Raw genomic sequence first — 27353 nt, forward strand, 5'->3', positions numbered from 1 at the left:
GGGCTTGGAACTAGATGATCTTTAAGGTCCCTTCCAACCCAAACCATTCTGTGATTCTATGTTATCAGGCTCAAACCTTTGGATTACCTCTTCAGACACCTGATTTGTTTTTCCTGTTTCTCCCACCTGTGGTCCAGGGGCTGTGTAACATTATTATTTTTCACTTTGTTCTTAAGATACTGGTGTAGATACTGATCTCCTTGTTCCTGTGTCTGAAAAACTTAACCTTGCACTGCATTTAAAAGTCTTCAGCATAAGGCCCCAGGGATCAGGTTAAAAAAAAAAAAAGGCAAATTTTCTTCACTTAATAAAGGCTCTGATAAACAATGTTGGCCTAAAATCCCCGTGTTGTTGCTACAACCCTTGGGTTTGCTGATACATGTAGCAGTTCCCCTTCTCAGAAACAAGCAGCAATTTGTATATGCTCTTCACAGTTTGACATGAAATTTTAATCATCTTTGCTACTTGGGCGTTTGCGTACTGCAAGAACGTTACTTGTGTGCAGAACAGATCCGGTCAAAAATAGCTGACACTGTGCGTGGTGACCACAACAGATAGCCCAAAATCTGCCTCTGAATTGTTCATTTGGCTTGCTTGCAAGCTTGAGGACTTCCTCGGTTTTCTCATAATTCTGTTACCCGGTTCCTTCCTCTCTCCGAGAGCGTCCCAGCAATCGCCTTGTGTGTCTTGCTTACTTGTGTGCTTTTCTCTTTCCTTTTTTGCTCTGCTGATAACTGCCGCGCTTGTGTTTCCTTGTGCCGGTAGGACTCATGGGAACTAGTTTTTGTTTTGCATTTCGCATCGCTCTGGAGTTTGTAAAGCACTTTTTTTGACAAATATTTATAATCATTAATAAAAGAATAAGAAAGGTGTCCTAAATATCGCTTATTACCTTGCTTATATTGAAGTTATTCTCTGTGGTGGGTAAATTTATTATTTACAGTCTGTACAACAGCTGTCCAATAATAAATATTTGATTGGCAGCTGATAAGTTGAAGCTGGTATTTTCTTTCCTATATCTCAACTCCTGCAAACCCCTCCGGAGAGGGAAACGCTGCTGCGTGATGCCTGACTGGTCCCTGCTGCAACAGCAGCTGCGCTACCCAGCGTTCAAGGTCCCCCTTGAACGGTGTCTCGCTCCTCTGCAGCCCTGCACAGCTCATCCTGGAGTTTGAGCAAAGGGGTTTGAGGCTGCTGGTTGCTTCAGGACAGATCATGGCATTGAAAGCAGCACCTCTGCGTGTCTCAGAAAAGCTGCAAAAAGCCCTGCAAGGAAATCTCTACGTGCTGGCCCTGCTCTGTGCTGCCTCCTCCTTTCTGCCTCCTTCGCTTGGACCACAGCTAACACCGCAAAGCTCGGCAAAAACACCCGTATAGCTTGAGCTATACAGACGTGTGGTGATGGGCAGCAAATAGCTCCCTCCTGTCCCCTCCTAGCCCCTCTCTCAGTGTCCAAATCCAAATTCAAGGACTCTCTGCACGTTTTCTCTCAGCGAGAAGGTTGCCGCATATGGAAGATGCACATCCTGAAAGGGACGGATGGGCTGGGAATCCAGATAACGGGAGGCAGAGGGTCAAAGCGGTCCCCTCACAGCATCATCATCACTCACGTGGAGGAAGGCGGCTCTGCACACAGGTGAGGTGACAGTGGTGACTTTGTGGGAGAGGGTGCGATGGAGTGTACGTGGCCATCCCTGTTAGCCAGACTCATGAGACAGGCGTGGGAGTTTTGCCCTTCCTTTAGGGTGACAATATGGCATTTTTAGTTTAAGAATTTATTATTATGGTTGGTCACTGAAACTTCTTCCATTATGTTTAGCCCAGAATATAGATAGATCAAATGCTTGGTGATGCAGTGTAAACCAAGAAGCCTGGTGGCTTGTGGGGCTTTTTCCCCAAGTCCCTTTTTGGAAGATGTGCTGTGGGATCGACAGTGGGCCAGTGTGGGTCGTGCACACTAGGGTGTTCACTCCACTGCACCCTGATCGGGGGGAAATGGGGCTCAGTCCTCCTCCCTGATTGTCTGCGGTGGGGCATGGAGGAGGTTTGGAGGGCCTCAGCCCTCTAAGGCGGGTGAAATTACTCTGGTTATAAAAATGATTTCCTGGGGACACCTTTCTGAGCCACATTTCAAGCTTAGTGTCAGCTAGATCACATGTAGTATATTCCTCCATGTCCCACTGGAGCCTGGCACTGGGGAAGGACCACCCTGTAGCTCCGTGTACCTACTCTGTTTCCGCAGGGACGGCAGGCTGACGGTGGGCGATGAGCTCCTCACGATCAACGGGCACTCACTGGTCGGGCTTTCCCACCAGGATGCCGTGGCTCTCCTACGCTCAGCTGCTGGCCTGGTGCAGCTGGTGGTCGCTAGCAAGGTACAGTCCTCCCCTTGGTGGTCTCCTGAATGTGCATCCACAAGCCCTTGTGCAAGTGTTGTGCGGAAAGGGCATATTTTTGATAGGGAATCGCATGTGCACATTTGCTCCCCTAAATTTCATGCATAGCTATGGGAAAAGTATCACTAGCTGCCATAAATCTGTAGCAAATCAGCAGGGTATAGACCAACTTAATGATTTGCTTGCATTGTCACTGTCGTTCAGTGTGCAAATGAGTCTGTGTTTATTCATGCAGACGTTACTTAAGTTTTGGCTAAAACCATTTTCTTAAAATACATGCTAAGTAAAGCAGGCTGTTCTCAGCCTCTTCTGCTTCCTGCCTGCGTAGTCTCCGTAGCTCTCATCTCTTTTTCGATCCATGCGCCTGAGGTCTCTTGATGAGGATCTCTTGGCTTGAGTTCCTTATTTTGTCCTTGTTAATAGCTTGGAGTGGAGCTGTTGCAGATAAAGGAGCATGAAATTTCAGGGAAATGAGTGGAACTCATTTATCAGTCAGGCTCTTCATTCTGCTTTCATCGCAGGAGAGTTTGAGGGCCTATTACAGAACATGTTGTCCTTTGTTTAAGATGATCCTGCCTGCTCCCGTTTGCTCTCCTCCCCATCCCACAGCCTGCTGTTCCCCTGATTGGGTTGATGCAGGCATTTGGTGAATGGCCAGCTGGCTCCCAAAATCACCCGGGATCTTAAAGGAGGACCTTCCCTGCAAGTGGGGGCCATCAGGGCCTTTGGGGTGGTGACAGGAACATCTTGGCCCAAAGGGACCGCTCATAAAACATGTGTTTTCAGGTGGCGCGTGATGTGTCAGCAAGCCACTGTGTCTGTGTTTTTAACATTTTTCTTGGCTTCACCTTCAGGTTGCCCCAGCCAACCTGATGCAGGTGTCTGTAGGCTTAATGTCTGGATGCTCTTAGGGCTTCCAGGAGTGCTTTATGCTCATGTTTTTCAAGAAGAGGCTCTATCCCACCATATGCAAAGTGAAGAGCCTACAAGTTCTCTAACGTTTCAGTTAGGCAGTGAAGTCTAACTGTGCTGAAGGTACATTTTTTACTTCCTTTAGACAATTGGACTCTCTGCCAAAGGCAGTAGACTGCATAAATTTCTCCGTAAAATTACTTGCTTGTTCATGTGATGACTGCATCAAAACAATCATCATGAATGAGCTTACAGCATAAAAACTCACATTCCTGATTGGGCTGTGGATCTGTTTGGCCCGTGCTCTGTGCGCTTGGATGGTTTTCATGTCCCTGGGAGGAGGACTTGGAAAGGCAGGCTGTCGGGAATCCAGCCTGTGCCATGTTTCAGGCTGTCTCAGGGAAGGTGTAAATAGGTGAAGTGTTCCCCAGCAGCTCCCTGTGGGCATTATTTGTTGGTGTGGGAAAGCAGCCTTGCAGTTTGGCCTGGTGAGCACTCCTGAAGGCAGGATTTGTTCTGAAAGCAATAAAAGGAGTCTGTCTGGCCACTGCTTTCGGCTGATACACGTTTGCCTCATGGGAGAGGTGCCAAAGACTGGAAACAGATCCTGAAGCATCAGGACTGAGTTGGTATAGGATTGGTGGGTCAGTTCCCATCTTGTTCTCTTAATTAGGGTTGTTGGTGTGTTACTCTAGTGCATGTAGTCAGATAAACTGTGAAGGGAACATCCACAGGGAGAGAGCAGGAGCACACAGAATGTGATTTGGGTTGCAATGAAATGAGTAATGAGATTTGTAAACTCTGAGTCTGCTCACAGTGACATTTAATAAACCCAAAGTGGGGAGGAGCAAGCTGCTGGAAACACTTACTTTAAATTCTCCTTTAGAAAATCTCAGTATTTTAGATGTGTATTGGCCTGCTTACTATATATGCACTTTAAAACTAGGTCTGCTGTTTATAACTGGACCATTAAAGTTTGAGCACATGGAAGTGTGTAACGAGGGGAGCTCTCACTGGGCAGTTTCACCATGGCTTTGGTGGTTTTCTGCACATGATGTAACATATCTTCTTGTCTCTCATGTAGGAGTCTGCTGAAGGGGATTTTCTGAAGTACCCATCTACCAGTTTGCCAGACTTGCTTAGCTCTTGCTCCGTGCAGGACTCTGTCTCTTGCACAGACAATAAGGAAAACGAAGAACCAGAAGAAGAAGATGTGAAAGGAGTGAATGTCTCTCCTGAAAAACTGGTCGCTGTAAGTGTGACTTCGGTGTGACGATTTTACCCTCTCCCTTGATGCCTGTTTGCATCTGTCACGTTCTCCTACAGCCTGACGTGGAGCAGGTCCTCGGGATGGGGCAATTCCATCCAGCTCTTCTTTGCGTGGGGCGTGGGTGACAAGCTGAAAAGGGGATGGCATCTACCACAGCATCTGCCATCTACACTACTGCACAGCAGCAAAGCAGCAGCACAGGGAGCAGGAGCTCTCGTGTCCTCCAAGCTATGTGGCAATCACAGTTTTGTTTTTCTCTCTGCCGTTGGACTGTTTTCCACCCACTTCCACTGCTTTTGTTGGATCTGATGCAGTCGCTTGCAGTGCTTACGCTATAACACGCTCTTCTTTCCTCTCCTTTTGTAACCAAACTTCTTTAACAGTTTATGATCCAAGTCTTCAAGTTTTTATTAGCTCTGTTGAAGCCAACAGACACTTTTGTGGGGAGGGATATGAATTTCTGGCTGTGAACCATAACTGAAGTTCTGCTGAATAAATGCTGCCAGTAGATAATCTCACTTGCATTCCCTTCAGGGTGCATTAAGCAGAGATTAAATGGATTATTGTTATTTATATGTAATGTGGCAGCTCTCTGAAACTTCATCGGTGTTCTAGGCCTCTGTTGTATTGTATAGGCAAAGAATAAAATTATGTTTTCTACTCTGAAGAGCTCACAGGCTGGTTTTCCAGCAAGGGAAACCAGATGGATTCACTTGAAGCTTTTATCATTTTATCTATTGTCTTTTTTTCCCTCCCTCTTTTCTGTGGCAATTATAATAAATCTCAAACCTCTGGACGGCTCAGATGTGACACTTGTTTGGTGATTTGTTTTGATTCTGTATTCTTATTTTCCCTTTTCTGAGCAAACGACTGCTTCCCAGGACGAGTCTTGCGCTGTAGTCTAGCTGATGCTGGTGTTCACTTCATACCTGCCTGTTATCTCTGACTTTCTTTGAGTCTATGCTTGTAACAGTCCTCACTCTTACTCATCTCTCTACTGTGACAGGTTTGTTATTGCTGCACTATCTTCTCTTCTGTGTGCCAAGGTGCCTTTTAGGAGGGAGGAAGGGAAAAACAAATAAATCAGGGATGCTTAGCACACTGATGAAGGTGTAGTGTTTGTGCTAACTCGAGTGGGCACTAAGCATTCTTCTGGCTATCAAAATAGTTTAAAGTCATCTATGTATCATGTTTCAAATTCTGGTAATTTTTCATAAGGCCGTGACTCAGTAACATTTAAATGTAATTAAGTTTTGACAAAATTGATTTTTATGTGTGGCTTTAGGATGCAGCTCTGCAGTGGCCCAGTGACTCTTTCGGCACACGCTAGGAACTATTTGTCACTTGGTGTGCTCCTGACTTTGCAGCAGAGCTCTGCCTGGCTTTCAGAGATGCCTTTTTTTGTCGGGTATTTCCTTTCCAGATTAACGTAATGCTAGGGGAAGCTTGAGATAGCCGAGGTGCACGCCGCCTTGAAGACCCAGCTGCATGAGGCAGCCCAGAGCCCATCAGCGTGGACGTGAGCTTGGTGTCTGTCTCGGTGCTGGGTGGTAGCCTAATTCAGACCTGGTTTGATTTGCCCACCTATCTGGTGATAGCTCTGGGCTTTCATAGTGTATCGCTGGGAGATGCCGCGGAATCACAGAAATCTGAGTACAGTAAGCACATCAGAAGAACAGCAACAAGATTATTTTTTTCTCTGTTTCTATTAATTTTTTGTTGTTGTTGGAGGGGATGTAATGCTGAGAGTAATAATAAGTTATTGCTGACTCTCAGAACCTCTTCTTTTTTTGCTTGAGCTGCTCATGAAATCCTTCATTTTCAAAGCACAGAATGTCTTTGCATTCCCCTTGTAATTGCTTTCTCGGCCTCGGGAGTGCAGACGGGCTCTCTATGGCCCAGGCTGGGCAGTCTGTGCCGTGCACACCCCTCAGCTCTACCTACAGCCTGATCCATCCTCATCAGGTCAGAGAGCCTGAGCTGAGCTGGTCTGTGCAGATCCTTCATGCCAGCATACAGGGCATAGGAAGATAAATGTATGGAAAAGATAAACTTCACACGTGGCTTTTTTCCACCTGGCAAGATGGACGGGGGGAGGGCTCAAAGCAAAGCTTAGAAGCTGATTTCAAGGTCAGTATGAACATGAAGCATCACATGATTTTTTTTTAAAAATATATATATGTGTAGTCATATAGATTATTGAAAAATTGCATTGGAAATTACTGTCCTTTTGCTGCTCACACTCTCTTGATAATACTCAAGTGTCTTCGCGTTCTCTCATATATATTCCATTATATTTATACTGTAGATAAGGGATGACAGTGTGACTGATGATTAGAGCAGGGACTAGCTGGACCGTTTTTAATCTGTGCAAATATAGTTGTTTTACACTTCCAGGGTGGGTGGTACTCAGGGTCTGGACCAGAGAACTGAGACTGTGGTCTCTGTTAAAGCATCATACCTCTTAGGTTTGAAACCAGTTCTCAACCTGGCTCTGGCCAGGAGTTACCTTTCTTGCCACCAGCTTCTCACCTCTGACAAGAGGTTAATGAATTTTCTTGTTTACTCTGCAGGGCTTTGTAGAGACTTAAAGGGGTGCTGTCAGGTGCTGAGTGGTTAGGTAACAACAAGTAGTTCAGGGTGATTTGTTATCATCTGAGACTTCACTGTCCCTTTTCTGACTGGCACTGTGTATATCTAATTCTTGAGCCGTTGTTGAAGATACTACAAAACATGCAGGAGCTCTTACGGTTGTCTAAGGTCATCTTTCACTGACTTTGCTGTGAATATAGTGCGGTGCTGAGTATTCAGAACCATAGTTTATAGACCTGGTGGATTTGCTGTTATGCCTTAGCACCTGATTGCTTAAAGGCTGAATGAGGTAGAAAAAATAATCACTTCGATCTAAGGTATGTCTTAAAATCTTCATCCTTGTAGTTATAAGAACTGGACCAGGCCCTGAGGAACCTGATCTAAGTTGTTTCTGCTTTGAGATGTGGGCTGGACCAGGGATCCCCAAAGGTTGCTTCCAACCTGGATTACTGTATGATTCTGTGAAAAAATTAAGAAGAGAAACAAATCTCTTCTCTGGAGGCTGGATGTTAAAAAATTTCCCTATTTGTTAGTTATTCAAAACTCTTTTTAAGTTTTGCTCGAGTGTTTCCAGCCAGGGAAGCTATAACTTGAGCTAGTCAGCTTCCCCAAGATGCAGCAGGAGAGTTTGGTGACACTTGAAAACTGTAATTTAAGGGAAATATCACTTGTAAGCCTTACTTGAAAGTCCATTTATTGTGTTTCATTAATAAAAAAATCATAATGCATTTAATTGGAGCTCTGTTTTTACAGACTCTCCTTATGTAAAGCCCTGTTTAACATGAAACATCTCTTGAAATTCTAACTTTAATAAAAGTTGTGCTTCAAGGCAGAAAACCAATTACTGTAATATCCTTAAAGTGCATTTCTTTCGTTTGGCCAAAATGTTCCTTAACTTCAGGTATGAAACACTGGGCCACAGAGTTATGTTGTGCTAAATTGTCCTGAGACACTTCAGGGATTTTAAACTTCCCCCCAGATGTGTATTTTACCTTCTACAGCTGTAATTACTATTTTAAAATGTCATTATTTATGTCTAAGCAAAATAGGGTGATATGATAGTATTTGCCTTTGATGATGTATTTTTAATTCAAATTCACTTTTCCTAGTATTTCTGTTGCTTGAAATTGAATCTGTCATTATTGCTGACTGGTAGAGCAACCTGGGAAATGAACTCTAAAGAGAAAGCGGGTCTGCCAAGAATTTGCAAAGTGTCTGACGAATTTGGGGCATTTTGGGTCTCCAGGCAGAGGCACGTGCCATTCTTGGTTGCTTCTGAAAGTTTTTGCCTTTGTTTCTGGTAGTGCTATATTGTTCAATATACGATGATCCAAGTGCTTTATTTTTGAAGTGTTCAGCTTCAGTGACCAGCTTCATATTAATGGCTTGAAATTCCCAAAAGTTACTGAATACAAGAAGGGGGTGTCTGGCTTGGGAAGTTTGGATCTGTAGTTGCTGGAGGCAGGGAGGGAAGGCTGGGGACTGTTGCTCTGTGCTGTACTTAATCTTGTGCTCTCCCCTGGGTATCTGCCCCTTGTGATGCTGGAGGCAGGTGCCTGAGCTGAGTCTATTTCGTGCAGAATAGAATTGTACAAAAGACAAACTTCTTATTTGGGAAAGGAGGTCATCGTTTATCCCTGCCTGTTGGGAGGGAGCTGGGAAGGGAGACAGTTTGCCTCCCCATGCCCAAGCCCACTGTGCAGGCAAGCCCTGGGGACACAGCCTGCAAGCCTCTTCGGCTCATGTTTAATATTTTGCACTGACCTAAAGTGGTTGATGTGTACTTTCACGCGAGGTGCAGGCGTGTTGCACACGAAGATGACACTGACCCAGTGACAGGTCTTGATCCTCCCACAAATAACAGCAACAGGATGTTAAAGGTTTCTTGCGTGAGCTGGGTTTCCTTATCCCTGCCAAATGCCATTTGTGTTTTTTTTGCAAGACGTGCAGCTGGAAGTGGATAAATAAGCCCGCTTTGTGAATATGAAGAAATGTGTTTGTTTAGACCACCTCCCTTATAATTTTTACTTTTTATCTGAGCCGTAGGACCGCTTAGTTATTTTTTTATCCTGGGCCTTTTTGCCTTACTAGGGAATCCATACGTAATTACCTGTAGCCATGCAAGTCTAATAAGGAACAGAATAACAATGCCATAATTTTAAAAACACTCTTGGGGTCAAAAGTTCTTCTGGAAACACTGGGAGAGAATTTCAGCAAAAGCATTAGCATTGAGAAGGAACAGGAAGCATAACTCAACAATTAAATGTGTGCAGAGCATGGGGAGGGACCCTCATTACTTGGAGGGCTTGAGCGTTCATTCCCATTAGGGCACTGCAGTCTCGGAAGAGGTTGCTGAAACACAACACACTCCTCAGACGGCACTGCATGGCTGGAAAAAAAAGCAAGAAAGAGCTTTTGCTGGCAGAAATCTGCTTTGCAATGAAATGTGGGGGGAGAAGGTGAAGAGCTCGGTGGTGGCTAGCCCTTGTCCTGGAGAAGGATTTAATAACTCCTTTCCTCTTCATGGTGAGGGTTGGCAATGTTGGCAGATCCTGCTTTGTGTCAGGTTGCCCTTGGAAGGGGCAGGCGAGGGCAGGCTCCAGCTGCACCTTAGCATGGCTTGGAGCTGCTGCTTGGCTATAAATGCTGCTGTGGTGGGTTGACCCTGGCTGGAGGCCAGTTGCCCACCAAAGCCATTCTGTCGCTGCCCTCCTCAGCTGGATGGGGTGGAGAAAAAATATAAGGAAAGGCTCATGGGTCAAGACAAGGACAGGGAGGGATCACTCACCCATTATGGTCACGGGCAAAACAGACTCGACTTGGGGAAGAAAAATCCATTTAATATCGACTTGGGATCAATTTAATTTGTTACTAATCAAATCAGAGTTGGATAATGAGTAATAAAATCAAATCTTAAGACACCTTCCTTCCACCCTTCCCTTCTCCCCTGGCTCAGCTTTGCTCCCCGTTTCTCTCCCTCTCCTACTGATGGGTGCAGGGGGATGGAGATAGTAGGGGTTGTGGTCGGTCCATCACACGCTGTCTCTGCCGCTAGGGAGTTAGGGATTTGGACAAGAGAAAATGACAAAAATATTTGGGGACCAAATCTTGTTTGCGCAGCGTGGCTGCTGTTGTGTGGTTTCCAGAAGCCACATCACACTAAAGTAAACATTTGCAATTCTTACTGCTGGGGGGATGTTCAGTGATGGGCTGATGATGGTGGTGTGTCACTGGCAAGGGCTTGGGGAAGGAAGGTGTGGGCACACATTGCATGAGTCTGGGGAGGAGGAAGAGTGTTGAAAGGCGCCCAGGGACATGGTGTTACTGGATTACTGTTTTTCACACATTCTAAAATTCACCTGTCAAGGAGATGTTAATGTGAAGGTGTTCTTCAGGTCAGGAGGGAGACCCTCAGTGGCATTTGCGTCCTTCCCTGTGCCTGGCTCCCAGCCCTTCTGGGCCACTTCTGCTGTCTCCATCTTAAAGGCAAGCCCAGAGAAAACTCTTTCACCCAGAGGACAGTACTCTGAAGGTTTCCCGGTAGATGTGATGCAGCCTACAAACTGTGAAACATCTCCTGTTGCTTGGGCTTGTGGAAGATAACCTTTTTGACTTGACCATAAATATCAGTGCAGACAATGCCCAGAGTTACGATTTTTGCTCTTCCCGTGTGATATGTTTGCAAGCCAAGTCAGCAGAGTAATAGAAACACAAGTTTATCTGCAGTACAGGTTCTGCACCGTCTTTGTTTTTGTGAATGAGGGTTTTTCCCATAAAGCAACAGATACAGTACAGACTGTCTCTCCTTTGGCTGTTTGGATAACTGCCCAGTTTTGAAGGAGATGAACTGCCTTTAACAAGCTAAAAATAACCCCCTCGTGGCACTGGAACAAGAGACTTGCTGTCACAGCCATGCGGTTCACATATATTAACAGAAGGATGATAAAGGCTGTAGGATTTGAGAGTCAGCATGAATGTTGTATCATCACATCTGCAGTTTGTTTATCTGCAAATTCTTGAATGTGTACACAGTCTAGTCTCAGTTGGGCTCAGTTAAAACTCATCTGAGATGAGCTGTGCTTGAATAAATGCAGCCTATATGATGTATGAGGCTTCAGATCCATGATTCAGGTATGAAACACACTTAATACATACGTATTCCATGTCCTCTTGTGTACTTAGGATGATATGAAGTGTGCGTTGGGAGCTGAAATCCAAATCTCTCCGCCAGCTGTGTCATGGGAATGCTCTCTGCAGCTGTGGTTTGACTTGGGTATTAGGAAGGTCTTGCTTCGTTCTCAGGAGGGTTGTTTGTTTTGAGGACTGTTTATTGCTCTCTTTGACCCTCACCGTGAGTTAAAAGGTTGTCATTAAAAAACTCCAAAAAACCAGCAACCTGAGAAAAAATGTATTGTTTTGTCATGAGGCATAGGCTCAGGATTTGCACTAGCCCACTGACCATTTATGATAGAAAATAACGGAGGAGCCCAGCCAGCTTTCCCACAACTTGAGTTCCATGTTTGTCTCCTCTGTTTACCAGGACCAATCTTCTGTGGCCTGTCTGCAGCACATGGAGACATCTCGTGGGCAACGACTAAACTGCATGCAAACGTGTCATGCATGCTTTTTGATATTTGGGGGTGAAAAACGGGGTAAAGCATAAAAAAAGAAAACAGCAGTGACGTGTTTTTGCATCTTTGAGAAGCATATGCATTTGATTTGCTTTAGCTTGGAAGTTGTTTCTGGTGAAAATCAATATATTGCAGAAGAAGTATGATCTGGTCCAGAAAGGATTGGGAACTGGGAGCATCTTTCTGTTTCTGAGGCATGTGTTACCTGTGATACCTGTTTCTTGGAGATCTTAGTTTCATTAACCACTTCCTGCATTTCTTCTTATTTAAAAGGATATCTTTGAAGTCTGGTCTCTTCAAAACATTATTATTAGTTTTAGCAACTGTTTGGAAACCTGAATATGAAATCTGCTTTGCTTAACCGCAGTCGTGACCATAAATACATCATTGTACCAGTGAGTCTTCAGAGACAGCACAGCTGGGATGCTGACACATCCAGAACCTGCCATCATCCTCTGGGCCATGGTGAGCACATCGGGGCTCCTGGTATCAAGCACATTGATGGAGGTTTTGGAGTGTCTTGTACAAAATAAATAGCGGGTTCTGGAAGGTGAGAGTGACTCAGCTCTGCCATAGTGCGTTTCCAGTCTGGTTGCTGAGGGTACATGGGCAGATATTGCGGCGGGCTTTGTGCTGGTGAGTGCCGGATTATGTTTCATGTACAGGTTTGTGTGGGACTACTCTGTAGACTTGGTAAAGAGCAATAAAAATTTGGGTTCTGTACCTCCTGAAGCTGACAGTAAAGTCCTTTCTAGCAACTACAGCATCACAGAGGCTTGGGGTGGCTTTTCAGTGCAGGCATTTGGTAGAGTGTTAGACCAGGCATTCTTAGAGACCACTTTAAAGGCTTTTGTTATGTTTATTTGGCATTTCCACCTATTCAGAAAGTAAGGCAGCTCCAGTTCTTGGCTGTTTATCAGATTTCCTGATCTCCTGCTGCACATGAACCTAGAGTTTTCTAACACATTATTTAGAATTAGGTAATGGAGGCATAGGTTCCCATCCCCTTGCCCAGGCAGGAGAAAGCCCAGGCTGCACCTGGTGGTACCAGCGTGGGCAGTTCCCAGACAGGCTGCTGGGGAAGGTGGATGGTGCTTTGTTTCACCAGCATTGCTAAATTTAGCCCAAATGTTAGCCTTCCAGGAGCCTTGCTAGTGGTGCCTGCCCTGTCTGCCCCTTCACCTTTGCACTGGGGGAAAACCTGCAGCACCAGGTTTTTCTAAGATGTCAGTTAAGGTACTGAATTAGAGCTGGCTTGGGGGTGATGTTCCTCCTCTTTTCATCCATCCCTGGCTCGGTTTGGATCTCTGCATTTGTGCTGTGACAGGGGAGCAGCAGTGCAGTACCCTTTGGAAGAGGACAGTCATAGAATCACAGAGTCCTGTAAAAATGATTAAATCTGGGTTTAATTTGGTTCAGCCAAGGTCGTTAGGAGGTGCTGTGTTTTGGAAAGGTGCCCCTGCGTGCTGCAGCCCCTGATGCTGTGCATCCTGGCTCATCCTGCTCTTCCCAACATCCATTGTACGTGCCCTGAAACAGAGCAGTAAGCTGTGGAAAACTCAGTGCTGGCCAAGATTAGAAAACCCATGTCCTCTGCATCGTTTGCAGTGTTAATTCTGGTAAATTATAGTGCTGCAGTTTGTAATTTATCTGGGAGATGGATTCAATTAAATTGAAAAAGAGCTAATTTAGAAGTGAAGGTATTTTACTTTCTGTGCAAGCTAAGGGGGCCTGTGGAGCTCCCTGCCTACCAGACACATTTAAAGCTTAAAGCATGCTGTGCTCCAGAAAGCAATAAATAATTGCACAAATAACCAGAACAGCCAGAATTATAGTAGATCTTTGAAGAAAATCTCCAAAACTTTTGGAAAGGTTAAAGCCTCCGAGGCATCAGCTGGTGTGGAGGGACTGGGAAGAAAGACTTTGTGCGGGGACCAGGTGATGCCAGGTTTGCATCGGGCGTTTGTGCCTTTCTCTGAAGCGGCTGGTGGTAGCTGCTCCGGGAGACTCGTGGGGTTCATCCTGCCCGCTGCCCTACAGACAGCAGCATCGGGCTGTTCCATGATTAACTGTTTGGGGTAGTGCTGCTTAAGAAAAAGCCGTCCCATGGAGCTTGTGCAGGGGCACGGCTGTTCCTCTGTCACGGTGCTGTTTCCAAGAAGAGCAGCGGACTTGCTGATGGACTTGCTTTGCCAGTGCAGGTAGGGCTGAATTTGGTGTGGCACGGTCTAATTCTCACTGTTTCTCTCTGTAACTACAAGGTTAAACTTGTCTGTGTGCTGCTAGCGCTCCTCCTGAGCAGGGGAAGCCGTCAGGCTGTGCCTTGGGAAGGTGGATGGGCTCACTGATGGGAAAGGCAGCAGCTTAGGAGCTCCACAACAGCAGCAGTAAAGCAGTTTGCTTATTAAATTGTATCATCCCCTGTGTGCCGCCTTGTTTTTGTAGATCGGCGATGATTGCCAAGCTGCTTGCGGTTAAACAATGCAGACACTCATAATCCTGCTCCTCATCTCGCCTAATTAAGGGCCTGGTCATGCTGGAGCTTTGCCCGAATGAGGACTCTGGGGGCAGTTGTTCCTTCTGGTGCAGTGCCAGGACCGCGTGTCCGTGATAGCTTCGTTCCCTTTGAAATCAATTGAGATGTCACCATCGCTTGATCCTGGAGCTACTTAATGAACTGGCAAAATGGGCTCTATTTTTAGATCTGCCTTCAAACTACTGTGCGCATTAAAGCTCCCCTTGTCCTTAACGCCGGGGAGGGTATTGGGCAGGATTTATTGGTTTAGCTTAATAAAAGGCGTACAGAACTGAAATAATAAGCTCCGTTTCCTTGAAAGTGAGGAAAATTAAAATGGCATGGTGAAATCCGGGCAGCCGCCTCAAGACAGTAAAGCGATATGTTCATGTGTGGCCAGAAGGATAAGGTGGAGCTGGGTTTTTTTTTTTCCTCGTCTGAGTTTCAAGAGAGCCAAAGATTACAGACACATGACTTTGGGGAGTTTTTGCAAGCTTTATGGATTGGATTTCTGAGTGTTTCCAAAGTAGGGTAAAACTCTTGGTTGTTTACTGGATGAGCTCAACAACTTAAAAGAATATTTACTTCATTGCAAAAGTTAGTGTCTTCCCCTATATGTGTATAGTTAGTGTCAGAAAAGTATTCTTGCTACAATAGGAAATAAACACAGACGTAGGTAATTCAGATGTTTTTACTTCTCGTTGCAGTCTGAAGCCAGGTTGGATAAAATGTAATTTTATCAGGAAGTCGCTGAGAGTGCTGTGAGGCTTTCCCTGGCATCAGTGTTGGCGCACACGTGCCCTTCTTGGGATCATACGTGGGGTTCGGGGGCTCGCTATCTGTTTGCAGCCTCCAGCAGCAGCGAGCTGAAGGGACAGGGCACGTTGTTTTAACATGAAGCGTCAGTTGTCTCCTGTTCTTCCCCTCACCACTCTAGATGGAGATGTATGTAATTGCAGAATGCGTTTCTACTTGCTTCTGTTGCATGGTCAGCATAAATAAAGCTAAAGAGCTCCAAACCAAACCCAAACTGCATGTAGTAGAAACACAGGATGTACTGAATGGGTCAGTCTTGAGCCCAGGCTCAGTGTGGAAATTGGCCGTAGCAGGGGCGATTTTGATATCCCTCGGTACGCTGATGCGGACTGGTCCCCTATTTTCCCCATGCTCTTAGCTGGAGGAAGCAGCCCAGCTTTGAACTGGACGTTGTGTGGTCTCTTGAGGTGTAACTGCCCACGTCCATGCGCTCTGCAGAAACAAAACAGCTCTGCAGCTCCGGACCCGAGCTGGGTTGTGGTCAGCTCCGGGGAAGTGAGGTTGGGCCCATCCCTGTCTGTGAGGATGGTTGAACAGCGTGCCCAAAAAACTGGTTTCTTGGGTTAGGAGTACCCATTGTTTTCTCCATCCCTGTGCTTTGACTGTTTCTCCGCCAGAGTTAACATTGCTCCTGAGTACTGTTTCTTACGCCTTTAAAACCACAAGCTCTGAGATTGCTGTGTGTTTGTGCAACTGATTTCTACCTTTCTACATCAGATGCATTCTCACTTATAAAATGTATTTTCACTTATAAGATATATTCCAGCAAAACTTTGTGTGATCCAGGAATTCCCGGTCCACTTCTAAACAGTTCTTCTGGGTATGAGAGATCTCTCAAGATCGTAGGGACAGTTGGTGATGGGTTGTGGCCTAATCACTGATGGTTTGGCTTTCTTGGATGGGTTTTTTGATTTTATTTCTTACATTTTTTTCTGTCATGAGTCCCTCACTAGGATGGCCAAATTGTGAGTTGTGGTTTTCTCAAACTGATGTAGTTATTTTCTTCTTTAGATGAATCCTATTACATGGAGCTGTGAGCTGCAAAGCGTTCAATACTAGAAGTGGACTCTGAAGTAGTTGCTGCAATGATTTGAAAAATCAACAAGAACTAGCTAGGATGTGCCGACGATGTGCAAACGTGTAGCTGTTCATGTCGAAGGGGGAGGAATAAAAAAGCGGTTTCCAATCCAACTTCCTGTTATCTGCCAGTTTTATCTTTTCCTGAAGCTTTTACCCTTTAAACTGAAATCACAAAGTCCAGATTATGTGAAGAAGATATTTTGGCTTTCTTGGTTTGGGGATAAGAGGGACTGGGAGGTGGGAGGCAGGTTCTCAGGAAAATCCTGCTATATTTTTGAGCTTGGCTAGTGGAAGTAGAAATTATTCTAACAGTAAGAGTATTTGGTCATTTGGGTAGGATTTTTTTTTTTTTTTTCAAACTCACTTCCAGCGGTTTATATAGCACATTATAAGTATAATGCAATCAGTAAGTAGTTGTATTGGAAATTTTGTCATCCTTGCCGTGAGCTGTCTGAATAATCACAGAGGAGATGTATAATGGGTGATGAGGTGAAAATGCAAAAGCATTAGGGTGTGTGGGGAGCGTGTCGAGGATCACTGTGTAGCAGCACATCTAGGAAAATGCGACGGCTATATCTCAGTAAAGGAAGCAGTGAGTGGGAAGGGTGACCCCAGGGTCTTCCACGACGCATGGATGAGGAGAGTCTTTGTGGGCTTTGCCTGTGGGCAGCTCTGCTCATCCCTGACCACATGGGAGCAGGATGCGGGGTGTGTGTGTGGCTGTGCTGCTGTGCCTTGTCACCCTGTATTGTCACCTGCATTTGGGCAAGCATGGGGGGCAAACAGACTCCTCCTGCCTGATGCGTTTACTCAGGGAGGTGAGGTTGCAAGTTCACATGTGAATTTAGGTTGAGCATTTCCAGCCTTTCTAGTGCTTAGCTGTGTAATCTTCCTAACATTCTGTTAAATTAGCTTTTCATCCATTATGCGTCGGCATTCAGCTCAGGACACTAACAATAAAATCATGCTTTTTAACAGTGGTTTTCTCTATAAAGATGTGATGTCTCTGGAAGCTTGCTGAGCTGAACAAACCGCTATAAAAGCTACGTTAACATTTTGTTAAAATGCATGTGGAAGCACCTGAACAAGTTGCTGTGGATGCTGGAGATGCTCCTGGGGCATTGGTGTGGTACCCTGCAGAGGATCCCTGCCCATAAGGAGCTGTAGGTGTACCTGTCAGTAGGACTGACAAGAATGTCCAAAGGCGTGGCTGGAAATTACTTACAGAAACATGTGCTGGCTTAATACAATGACATGTTTGGAAAAAAAAAGACAATGTGCAGGGGAATTTTTGTCCCCTACTAAAAATGAGAGGAATTCCATCAACTTCTCTGATTTACAAGTAAATAAGTTGGTTTTGGTTTGGTTTTCTTTTTTCTGTTTTTTTAGATGATGGAAACTGAGAAGTGTCAAGATCCAGCTTGTGCAGAAGTGTCCAAAGGAAACAACCAGAGTCCAACCCTGGGAAGTGGCATACTGAAGTACAGAAGTCGGTCCCAAGGTAAAGCCAGGTTGATAAAAGATAGCAATAGTAAGGTCTTTATGTTGTGTATTTATTTTAGCTCTCTAAAATGAGATAGGTTTTCTTTCCTTTGGAGATCGTAATAGTTAATTTGGAAGGAAAATCATAGCTGCAGAATGTTTGCATTCAGCCTCGTGAGTTGATTCTTTGTATGGACAGACAGACGATGCAAAATTTGGAACTTCTTTCTTTTTTTTTTTTCTTTCTCTTCTCACTCTTTTCTAACATTTATATTCTCTGTATATTTCAGTGTGCTCTAATACTGAGATCAGGGACATGTTTCAACATGTCATCGCCAGAATACCCATTACAGTGAATAGACCTCAAATTTTCTGTTGCTTTATCCCCAAGTTTTAACAGTCATCTGTGTGCAGAGCTCAATCGCGTTCTCATCCCTAACACTCTCCAAGTCTGCCTTCCTCCTGTGTTCACCTTAATTTCTATTTACTGTGATATTTTTAGCATCCTCCAGGGAGCTCCCCTGCCTGTAGCCCCAGTGGTCGTGTGTTGGTGGTCACGGGGAATCCAGCCCCAGTTCCTCTGAGAAGCATCCCTCAGCCTGGTCCCAAGCCTGGGCTGCAGCGTGGCAAGGGAAGCTGCATTCAGGGATGGACAGATAACACAGAAATGCGGCTGTTCTCCTAGAAGAAAAGTGATGGAAAGGATTAGCTGTAGGTGCCAGGAGGGTTTGGGAGTGAAAGGAGTGCAAGGATGCTGGGTCCTGCCTGGGTAGCTCTCCTGGTTGTGTGCAGCTGTGGCACCCTGCATGCCCAGGGAAGGGAAGCTTTAAACCAGACACAGTTTCAAATACCAAAGCAGGGAACGGATTTAAATTGCAGTCTGAGCAGCCGGTACAAATTCTGCCTATGGGTGCAGTGGCAGAATTACTTAAATGACAAGTGGGTTAAAAGTGGCTGTCCCAGGTCTGTGCTCCATCCCTCCTGGTGCAGGCAGCAATGCTTGTACAGCCTCCGAGCCGAGAGGAGGTGGCAGAAAACAGTTTTGGGGCTCCCCTGGAAAATTTGCAGCAGGTGTCCCTCAGCCCATGGCTTGTGAATCTCGTCCCCAGGGTAAGGACGGAGACTGAAAGGGAAAGCGGAACTGCGCCTTTATGTAGCAGCTCCAACTTTACGTTGGTTTAAAGTCATCTTAAGAACACATCATGAAATCCAGCTTGTGCGAATTTGGCTTTGTGTCTTGGGTTTTCTTCTGTAAAAAAGGGGTTAATGGCCCCTCCCTGCATGGTGGGGAAATAGCAAGGATAAATGTGTGGGAACTGCTGTGACTGGGGGTCCTGTGGGGACCTTGGAGAAAATGAGAATTGGTGCAAGGAGCAGGGTATGCTGCAGCTAATTACAGGATGTCCTTCAAGACAAATAATTCTGTTTGTTACGTGAACTCTGCACTCTTCTCCTTTTCAAGACAACTAGGATCATTGCCAGAAGGAAAGAAAATAGCGTTTATTTGGCACATTTTTCCTTTTCCATTCCAGAAAAATTTCCCTCAAAGTGACATGACACCTCCAGAAATGAATACTGCTACAGTGTCAGGTCTTTTAATTTTAAATAAATGAAGCTTGAGAGCTTAGTGCACTGGCAAGTTCCATTGGGTGAGAACAGCTGAATTTCTTTTCTGTCCCTGAGCTACCGGATCAATTATCTGGTATTTTTGCTACCATGCGTAACAGCGCTGAGGAGTTCCGCCTCACCGAAAGGTTGTGGAAAACCTGTGACAGCAGGATAAGTTTTCTGTTGAGGATGATCAAAACTAGCTTCTAACTGCCCTGTTGGGAACTGCGTTGTTTTAAGGCACTGTTTAAGTTGGGATTTGCAGGAGACGATCATTGCATGCTGGCAAGAGGATAAAGCAGCTCTGACGTGTTTGTGAGACGTATTTCTGTGGTTTTCCCTAGGTGCCGGATCCCGCTTGGAGTCCGTGGGAGAAGATGATGAGCTGACAGTGGAAAATGGGGAATCGAATTATGAAATAGCGGTGAAATATTCCCGGGGTGGAAGAAAACACTCTCTGCCCCAGCAGCTGGAGTCAGCAGGAGCCAGGCAGGTGGGTGGAAAGGTAGGGCCGACTCTGAGCACCTCGCTGTGCTCGGTCCTTTGGGATCTGTCTGGAGCTTATGGAGACGAGGGCAGTGAAACGAGGCCATGCAGGTACATCACTGGGACTGAAACCAGGCCCGGACACCAAAATGGGATGCATTGGCCACCTATGGAGAACGTCCTTACCCTGAGGATGGTGAGGGAGGACTACTGCTTGCTGTGGCCAGGAGGTCCTAAGGCTGATCTTACGAGTTGCATTTCTAGAGATCTGAGGGCTAAACAAAAATCCTACTTCTATTTATTTTAATGATTTGATGATGTAGTCTTCCCCACCCCCACACCTTTTTTTTTTTTTTTAAAGCAGATAAGGACTTCAGTATATCATGAGGCTACCCTTAATCTTTTTAATTTGTGACTGGTACATTACAAAATGATCCTACTGTGCGAAATGAACATTACCGTGGCACGATTCACTTTGACTGTAATGAGCTGGGATTTTAGGATTTCATCCCTTGAACATTTTTATGAATATATCTGTAAGATACCCCCCCCCACTTCCTTGACACACAATTTTCCCGGCATGACATCCCAGTGCCTGTGCCAGACAATCAGAGTGACTTCCCTTGTTTGCTGATGTTTGTTAGGACTACCATATCGTGAAGAAATCCACCCGTTCCTTCAGTGCCGCCCAAGTGGAATCTCCATGGAGACTGACCCAGCCGTCCATCATTTCCAACATTGTTCTGATGAAAGGGCAAGGCAAGGTGAGGATTTCTGCATGTGGCTGGTTTCTCACAGGTAGCAAGAGCTGGTATTTAAGGGGTATGTCCAGTGTCCCAGGAGTTCCAGCAGCTCTCAGGTAGCCAATAATAATAACAGTAATGATAAACAAATCCCATTTTTAAATGTAAATGCCAAAGTTACACCTGCAAAATATGGAGGAAGCGATGTTTGTGCCACACACTTGACATGGGGTGGCTTTCATTCTGATTTGGTGCATCTGGTCATTACTGAGATATCAAATATTAATAATGGATCTATAAATATGTATGTTTATGCAAAGATGGAGCAGCTACAGAAGAGTACCTGTTTGCATGCATATTTATGGACAAGCATATTTTATCTCTGTGGAATCTGGATACATTAAAAAAAAATCACTGCAAATTAAGTGTTAAACCCAAAGACAGGCTCCTGGTTGACTGCTTGTCTGAGAGCACTGAATTCTCTGGGTCAAAGAGTCCTCTTTTCTCCCCCCTTCCACTAATGTGTTTGCACATTTGCTAGATACCAGCTGGCTGAATGCTAAGGGAAGATAGACAAGCATTAACCTAGGTGTATATTGTTTTCCCTAATCCAATCCACACTAGTATTCAAGCTGTCATTTAAATATGCTAAAAATATGCATGTCTTTTTCTGAAATACTCTTTAAATTCATCAGATGGATGTGTTTTGGACTTAAAAGACTTGTTTTGACTTTCAAGCTCAAATACAAAACAAATTCCTTGTTGTGCTTTAAGTTTAGCAAAGAAAAATAGTGACTTCTCTGGGTAGATTGACTCAAAGTTGCTATAACTCGCCTTGTTTTGGGAGCTTCAGGTCTTTTGTGACATTTCCAAGCTAATATTTCTTCATTTTTCACATATCTTTTTCCTTGAGCCCGTTTTTCTCATCAGAATTAGGTTGTTTCTCCCTGTGGGATGACCCACCCTCTCCTGCCTTTCTGCAGTTAGCTGCAAGACGTTAGGAAGCCGATGGGAGCATACCAACTCTAGGGATCGTGAACCGCCTGGAACAGCTGCCGTTTTGGGTACCTTTCACCCACTTTTTGGGCAGTCATCTCTCCTAGGGGTTACACTGCATCCAGTTTGTACAGTAGTGTTGGCTTTATTGTCTCCGTGCGAACCTGGGACTTGAGGAGTGTTCCCACAGAGTGGCTGTGTTGGTGGCTGGGAGCCAAGCCCAACTTGAGACTTCATCTCTCGTTAGATCTTCAAGGGGTGGTTTTCTGCGATGGGGTGGCAGCGTTTCTTGGGATAGGTGGGCTAATGTGGGAACCGCTGCAGCCCTGTTTCTCCTAACCCACCCCACTAAGTCGTGAGGAGAACGTCTGTGTCCGTATAGGGGAGTGCCAGGATTCTCCTGCTTTCTGTAGGTTGCTTTGTAGTTGATAATTACCCAGTAAACAGTTGAGTTAGTGTTGCACAGGGGAGCTAGGATGCTTCCTTTGTAGAAATGAGTAACATCTTATCAAATTACTAGAAGCTCATAACAGCGGTAGTGAACTTCATATTGACGGAGTAAAACAAAGCAGCTGGTGGTTGTATTGGGTTGTAAACACAGTGTTGGTGCCTGCCCTGGCAGCATCCCTCAGCTGGAGAGCACTGCCCAAGGCACTAATAACAACTGTGGCCTCAGATCACTGAAGCACAACAGTTTCCACTTCCCTTGTCCACCTGGTCAGTGACTTTATTCTGTAAAACACACGTACAGTGGTGACAAGAGGACACATACCGCGGGGATGTATCAAGGAAGTGATTTGGGTGGGAAATAACCCCGCAGAAGGGTGAGAGGTTCATTCTGCTGCGCTCCTCTGATCCCTGATCAGCTTCTCAAGATGGTCCCGGAGCCAGCCAGGGCAGTACAGGGGCAAGAGCTAACAGATGGAGCCCCGGGGAATGTATTATCTAGATTTATTTAAATACAACATGGTACATGTCTCCAGAATAATTAAAAATGTACATGTGCATGGCAGCACGGCTCCCCCCTCTTCCAGCTCCCTTCCAGCTACATTCCTGACATTACAGCACTGACCTTATGTCATGTTCTTAAGCTTTTCTGTTTTCCTGAGGAAATGCAGGATCTGTGACAGCAGGGAAAACTACAGTTAATCCTGGATATAGGTCTCAGGGGTGGGAGTCTAGTGTCTGTCAGTATAAGAGCAATGTGTTACAGGTTTTTTTAAATAGGAATAGGGTAACATAAAGCCAGTATTTAAAGATTGAATAAATTTAGAAACAGCACTTTTGCCTTTTAGCTGATAGGTTTTTTGGGCTGATAATTGTGTAGGTTTTAGATTAAAAGTGAATGCAAGCGGAGGGAAGGATGGCAGTGCCATTCAGCAGCAGCACCTATGAGGTTTTAATCTTTTCTTTGTCTTGTATGTTATCGGCAGTCTGTCTCACACAGGTGGTAATAGGGTAAGGTGCCAGCTGTGCGTCTTCTCCCTTTTCTGTAGGGTCTTGGATTCAGCATTGTGGGAGGTCAGGATTCTGCTCGCGGACGCATGGGGATTTTTGTGAAGACTATATTCCCAAATGGAGCAGCGGCTGCTGATGGAAGGCTTAAAGAAGGTATGGTAGGGAGAATCCAACTGCATATAAAGGGCCACAGTGGAATATTATTTCAGTCCAGCATAAAAATTCAAGTACAGCTTTATTTAGGCACCTGGCCATCAGCAAGAGGCTGTGGAGGTTGTCACACACCCTATTTGTCCATCCTGGAGAAGATCATTCATAGCAGTTAACTTGATTATATTGCATATTGAGAAGGGGAAACCGTAGCGTTATGGGTTTTTTTCCCCCCCTTCCTCTTCAGTGAAATTTATTTGCTGGAGCCATAAACTGTACTTCTTCAGTCGGAGAGTGTCATTGATGGCAGTGAAATGTATCTGTCCAACCAACGTGTGGCTTAAAGGTGCTGGTCGGGGAAGGGGTTATACAGAGGGACATGCTTGGGAGAGGCTGTTTTGGACCCTTGTGCTCTCTTGAGCCTCCTGGTGTGATTTTGATATGACAGGAAGTCATAAACAGAAAAAGGAAAAAAGGACAGGATTGACAGATCACCCAACTTGTTGGAGAAGTAGATATATCCTGATTTAATTACTGCTTTTCCAGTCTTGGTCTCTGAGCTGGATATATAGACTGCTCTGTGTGTGTTTGCACCCCGGTCCAAGTGTTCCCAAGCCAGCCAGACTCTTGGCACTGTGGGAAGTACAGGGTGACCGTGAGCTTAGAGCGGTGGTTTACAACTCCTCTGCAGGGGTTGTGTTACTTCTGTTCCACAGAAGGCTGCTCCTGTGTTACTTCCCTCTCAAGCTGCTCCTGTGTTATTTCTCTCCTCATATCATCATTCCCCTCTTTACATCTCATCACACTCGTTGTGTTTGAGGCCGCTTTTGGTGCCAACTCTCACACTTGCTGTCAGAGGGAAGCTCGCGTCCCTGCAGCATAGGTTGTGCACTCGCCACGGGAAGCCAGTAAGTAGCAGCTGTCCCATAAACCCAGCAAGTCTTTGCAGGCTATCCAGAGCTCGCTTTCTTTTTTTTTTTAACTTTACTGGGTCTAGGAAGGGAGAGGAGGGGTAGACTTGGCTGATGACATCGCGCCATCTGATTTTGCACAGACACAAGTAAGATTGCAGAAAGTGAATCTGGATCGTGCTCACCTTTCTCTTTCTAAAAACGAAGGTAGATCAACACGTCTGGGTGTAAGTAGTAAGACCCAGAGCCTGGAAGCAGGTAGAAATGTGATGGGACGTGTTCGTTGGGGTGAGAAGGGCACTTGCCATCGCAGCGTGTGGCCTACTCTCTTCTCCGTCCGTGTGTGTTTAGTAAGAGGACACGTTTGCTTTCTGCATGTGGATGCAAGGTTAGTTTTCTCTGAACAGGCTTTGGAGTGATGTGCTGTAGTCTTTCACTTAGATTCTCATTTCTGCTGTTTATACTCACAACAGAAATGGATTTTTATAGTCCCTTCGGATTTCATGTTATGGGCATCTATTTTCAGACTTTAGTTAAAATCTGAGTGTTTTCAGCTTGTTAGTATGAGAATGCCAAGTTAAGGATCTCAGCTGAAGAACCGTCTTTACTCTGCTAATTCATCACTATTAACATGTAAAGGGACTAGGACAAGTGAAAATAAACTGAGAACAGTAAAAGGCTTTATATGGGGCAGTTAATTGGTATCATCATAGTAGCGGGTTGCCTCACATCCGGGAAAGGGGTTTTTGCATATAGCCTGCATGTTGCTGACTTCATTTTTTGTATCTGATTACCAGGGGATGAAATCCTAGAAGTTAATGGAGAGTCTCTACAAGGGCTGACCCATCAGGAGGCCATTCAGAGGTTTAAGGTAACACAGATGTACTACAGGAGAGATTCATGCTTCGCTTCGTTCAGTGCCCCTTAGCACCCTGGGCTTTATGTTCTTTCACTGCCACAAATGGCTGCACGCAGGTTTATGGGGAGATGCTGGCCTATCATGCCGCCTTACGGCTGTTCTCTGTTGTCTCGCCAGCAACTCAAGAAAGGAGTGGTGACCCTGACGGTGCGCACGCGGCTGCGCAGCCCGAGCCTCACGCCCTGCGTGACTCCCACCTTGCTGAGCCGCTCCAGCTCCCCCAGCTCCAGCGCCGGCGGTGGCACGCCGGTCCCTGGCCCCGATGAGGTGGGCGGTTCCTCCTCCAGCCGCAAAGGACCCGGCCCGAAGGACAGGATCGTTATGGACGTGACACTCAATAAAGGTGAGGGTCCATTGAAAAGGGCTTGGAGAACAAATCCCTGCGTCTTAGGGGAGTTTTTGGGAATAGGCTAGAGGCCCTAATATCCAGGATACCTACCCACATCCATCTGATCTTGAACCACAGGATGGGCGGTTCCTCCTCCAGCCGCAAAGGACCCGGCCCGAAGGACAGGATCGTTATGGACGTGACACTCAATAAAGGTGAGGGTCCATTGAAAAGGGCTTGGAGAACAAATCCCTGCGTCTTAGGGGAGTTTTTGGGAATAGGCTAGAGGCCCTAATATCCAGGATACCTACCCACATCCATCTGATCTTGAACCACAGGATGGGGGAAAACATCCTCTAATGCAAAAACCTTTGGAAAGTTCCCTCTTCCAGATTTTGCTGCTCTAGTGTCAGGACACTTTTACAGGTAGCAGTCAGCGTCCATGCTGCTGAAAGAGGGAGGCTGTGACATAACAGGCAAAATGTGGATCTGGCTGTCGGCAGCCCAAATGTCCGTGCCCATATACGGGGCAGCTCTGGGGAAGGCAAAGCCACGCAGAGTGCTCAGAATTGCCCAAATGAGCTGTTTGAACTCCTGCCTGAGGGTTGCTGTCATTATCAGTAATTGCACGAGATAAACTTGGAGCATATGCTCTGTGTGGTGGGACAAATACATCGATTTTAAAGACTTAAAATATGCTGATTTTAAAGGTTGGATTAAAAATTCGTAGGGAGAAGGCAAGATGTCCAGCAATTCCTATTTTAGGAATGCTGTTATCTGAAGAAAAGCAAAGGTGAAAGTGGACAGAGGCAATCACTGAACCAGAGATAATGCCTCACCTTTCTTTGTGTCTCTTTGCTGAGGAATACCATGGAGAAATTTAACAAAAGAGGGCAGTACAGTTGGCAGCATCTCTGTGCTCACGTTTCGTGCAGTAATTTTCAGTGACATCTTTATTGGATCGCTGCCCCCACTCCTTTGTGCCTTGGACCAGATCAGACCTTGTGCAACATTTCCAGGCGGTTCCCACGGCACACAGAAAGTTTGCTGGGAGTGATGGATCTCTGAAAACAGTCGGGATCAGATATTTTCAGTCCTGATTTCCACTGTTGGTCTTGGCTTCCTGACTGACTGCACCTATGGCCAGCCCTGAAACAATACATGAGTCTTGGTCTCTGATGGGATGTGGGAACACAAACACTTGTGTGTCCTGTGTGATTACAATCTGCTACTTTTCTTTGTATTTTTTGTTTTTCACAGAGCCAGGGGTTGGGCTCGGCATTGGTGCCTGTTGTCTCACGCTGGAAAACAGTTCTCCAGGGATATACATTCACAGCCTGGCCCCGGGATCAGTGGCTAAAATGGATGGCAGATTAAGGTTAGTTAAAGCCGAAGTATGCTGGAGTGGTTTTACAATAAAATGGATTGAGACTGTGTTTTCACCAATTGGTTGGTGTAACGGGGCGGGGATTTAGACTTGAGTTCACCAAAAAGAAAACATTTAAATAAAGACATTCCAAAGTGGCATTAAATATCCAGGAAACATTATTCTGTGTGCTGGAAGCAGCATGATCATTAAGGTTTGGGTTTTGTGTTTTTTGTTGGTTTTTTTTTTTTTAAATTCTCTATACAGAAAGCTGAACCTAATAGCACCCTTTGAGAAAGGGGAGCAGCAAGAAGTGCAGCCTCATGTCTTTTTATCAGAGCTGCAGCCAAAGACCCCACATCAGGAAGAAATTTGCAGAGCTCTTGTTAAAAGCTCAGTCACCTGAAACTCTTAAAAAAAGGGCTGAGGGAGGTGTTCTTGCAGCTGGCTGTGCCTGTGGCTTCAGCAGTGCCGTTCTGCCCTTACTGTCTGCCTGGCAGGATTGCTGCAGGCTGTCCTGCCCGTCTCATTTACCCTGTCGAGGAGTGTGGATGTCTTTAAGAGAGAGAAACGATCGTTCTTGGGGTTCCCTTGTGCCTTATGCTGGATTAAGCGACAGAAAGTTATTTGCTGTTCCTCTCCCAGAGGCTTCGTTTTTTAAAACCATTGGAGGAAATCTTCCACCTTTCTGCAT

At 45.5% G+C, this 27353-nt stretch overlaps 1 protein-coding gene across 1 annotated transcript in view; it reads left to right on the forward strand.

The window, feature by feature from the left end:
• PDZD2 (PDZ domain containing 2) overlaps positions 1-27353 on the forward strand; it is a gene marked incomplete at its 3' end in the record, with an annotated part of 54432 nt that overhangs the window by 12012 nt on the left and 15067 nt on the right. Inside the window, 10 exon segments of the mRNA XM_010152657.1 lie at positions 1494-1636; positions 2243-2375; positions 4393-4560; positions 17602-17713; positions 19647-19795; positions 20433-20552; positions 23024-23138; positions 24844-24917; positions 25083-25308; positions 26554-26671. Coding sequence (XP_010150959.1) covers positions 1494-1636; positions 2243-2375; positions 4393-4560; positions 17602-17713; positions 19647-19795; positions 20433-20552; positions 23024-23138; positions 24844-24917; positions 25083-25308; positions 26554-26671 — 1358 coding nt within the window.

The sequence above is a fragment of the Eurypyga helias genome, unplaced genomic scaffold (assembly GCF_000690775.1).
Source record: "Eurypyga helias isolate BGI_N326 unplaced genomic scaffold, ASM69077v1 scaffold12910, whole genome shotgun sequence".
In the NCBI taxonomy this organism is placed as follows: Eukaryota; Metazoa; Chordata; class Aves; order Eurypygiformes; family Eurypygidae; genus Eurypyga; species Eurypyga helias.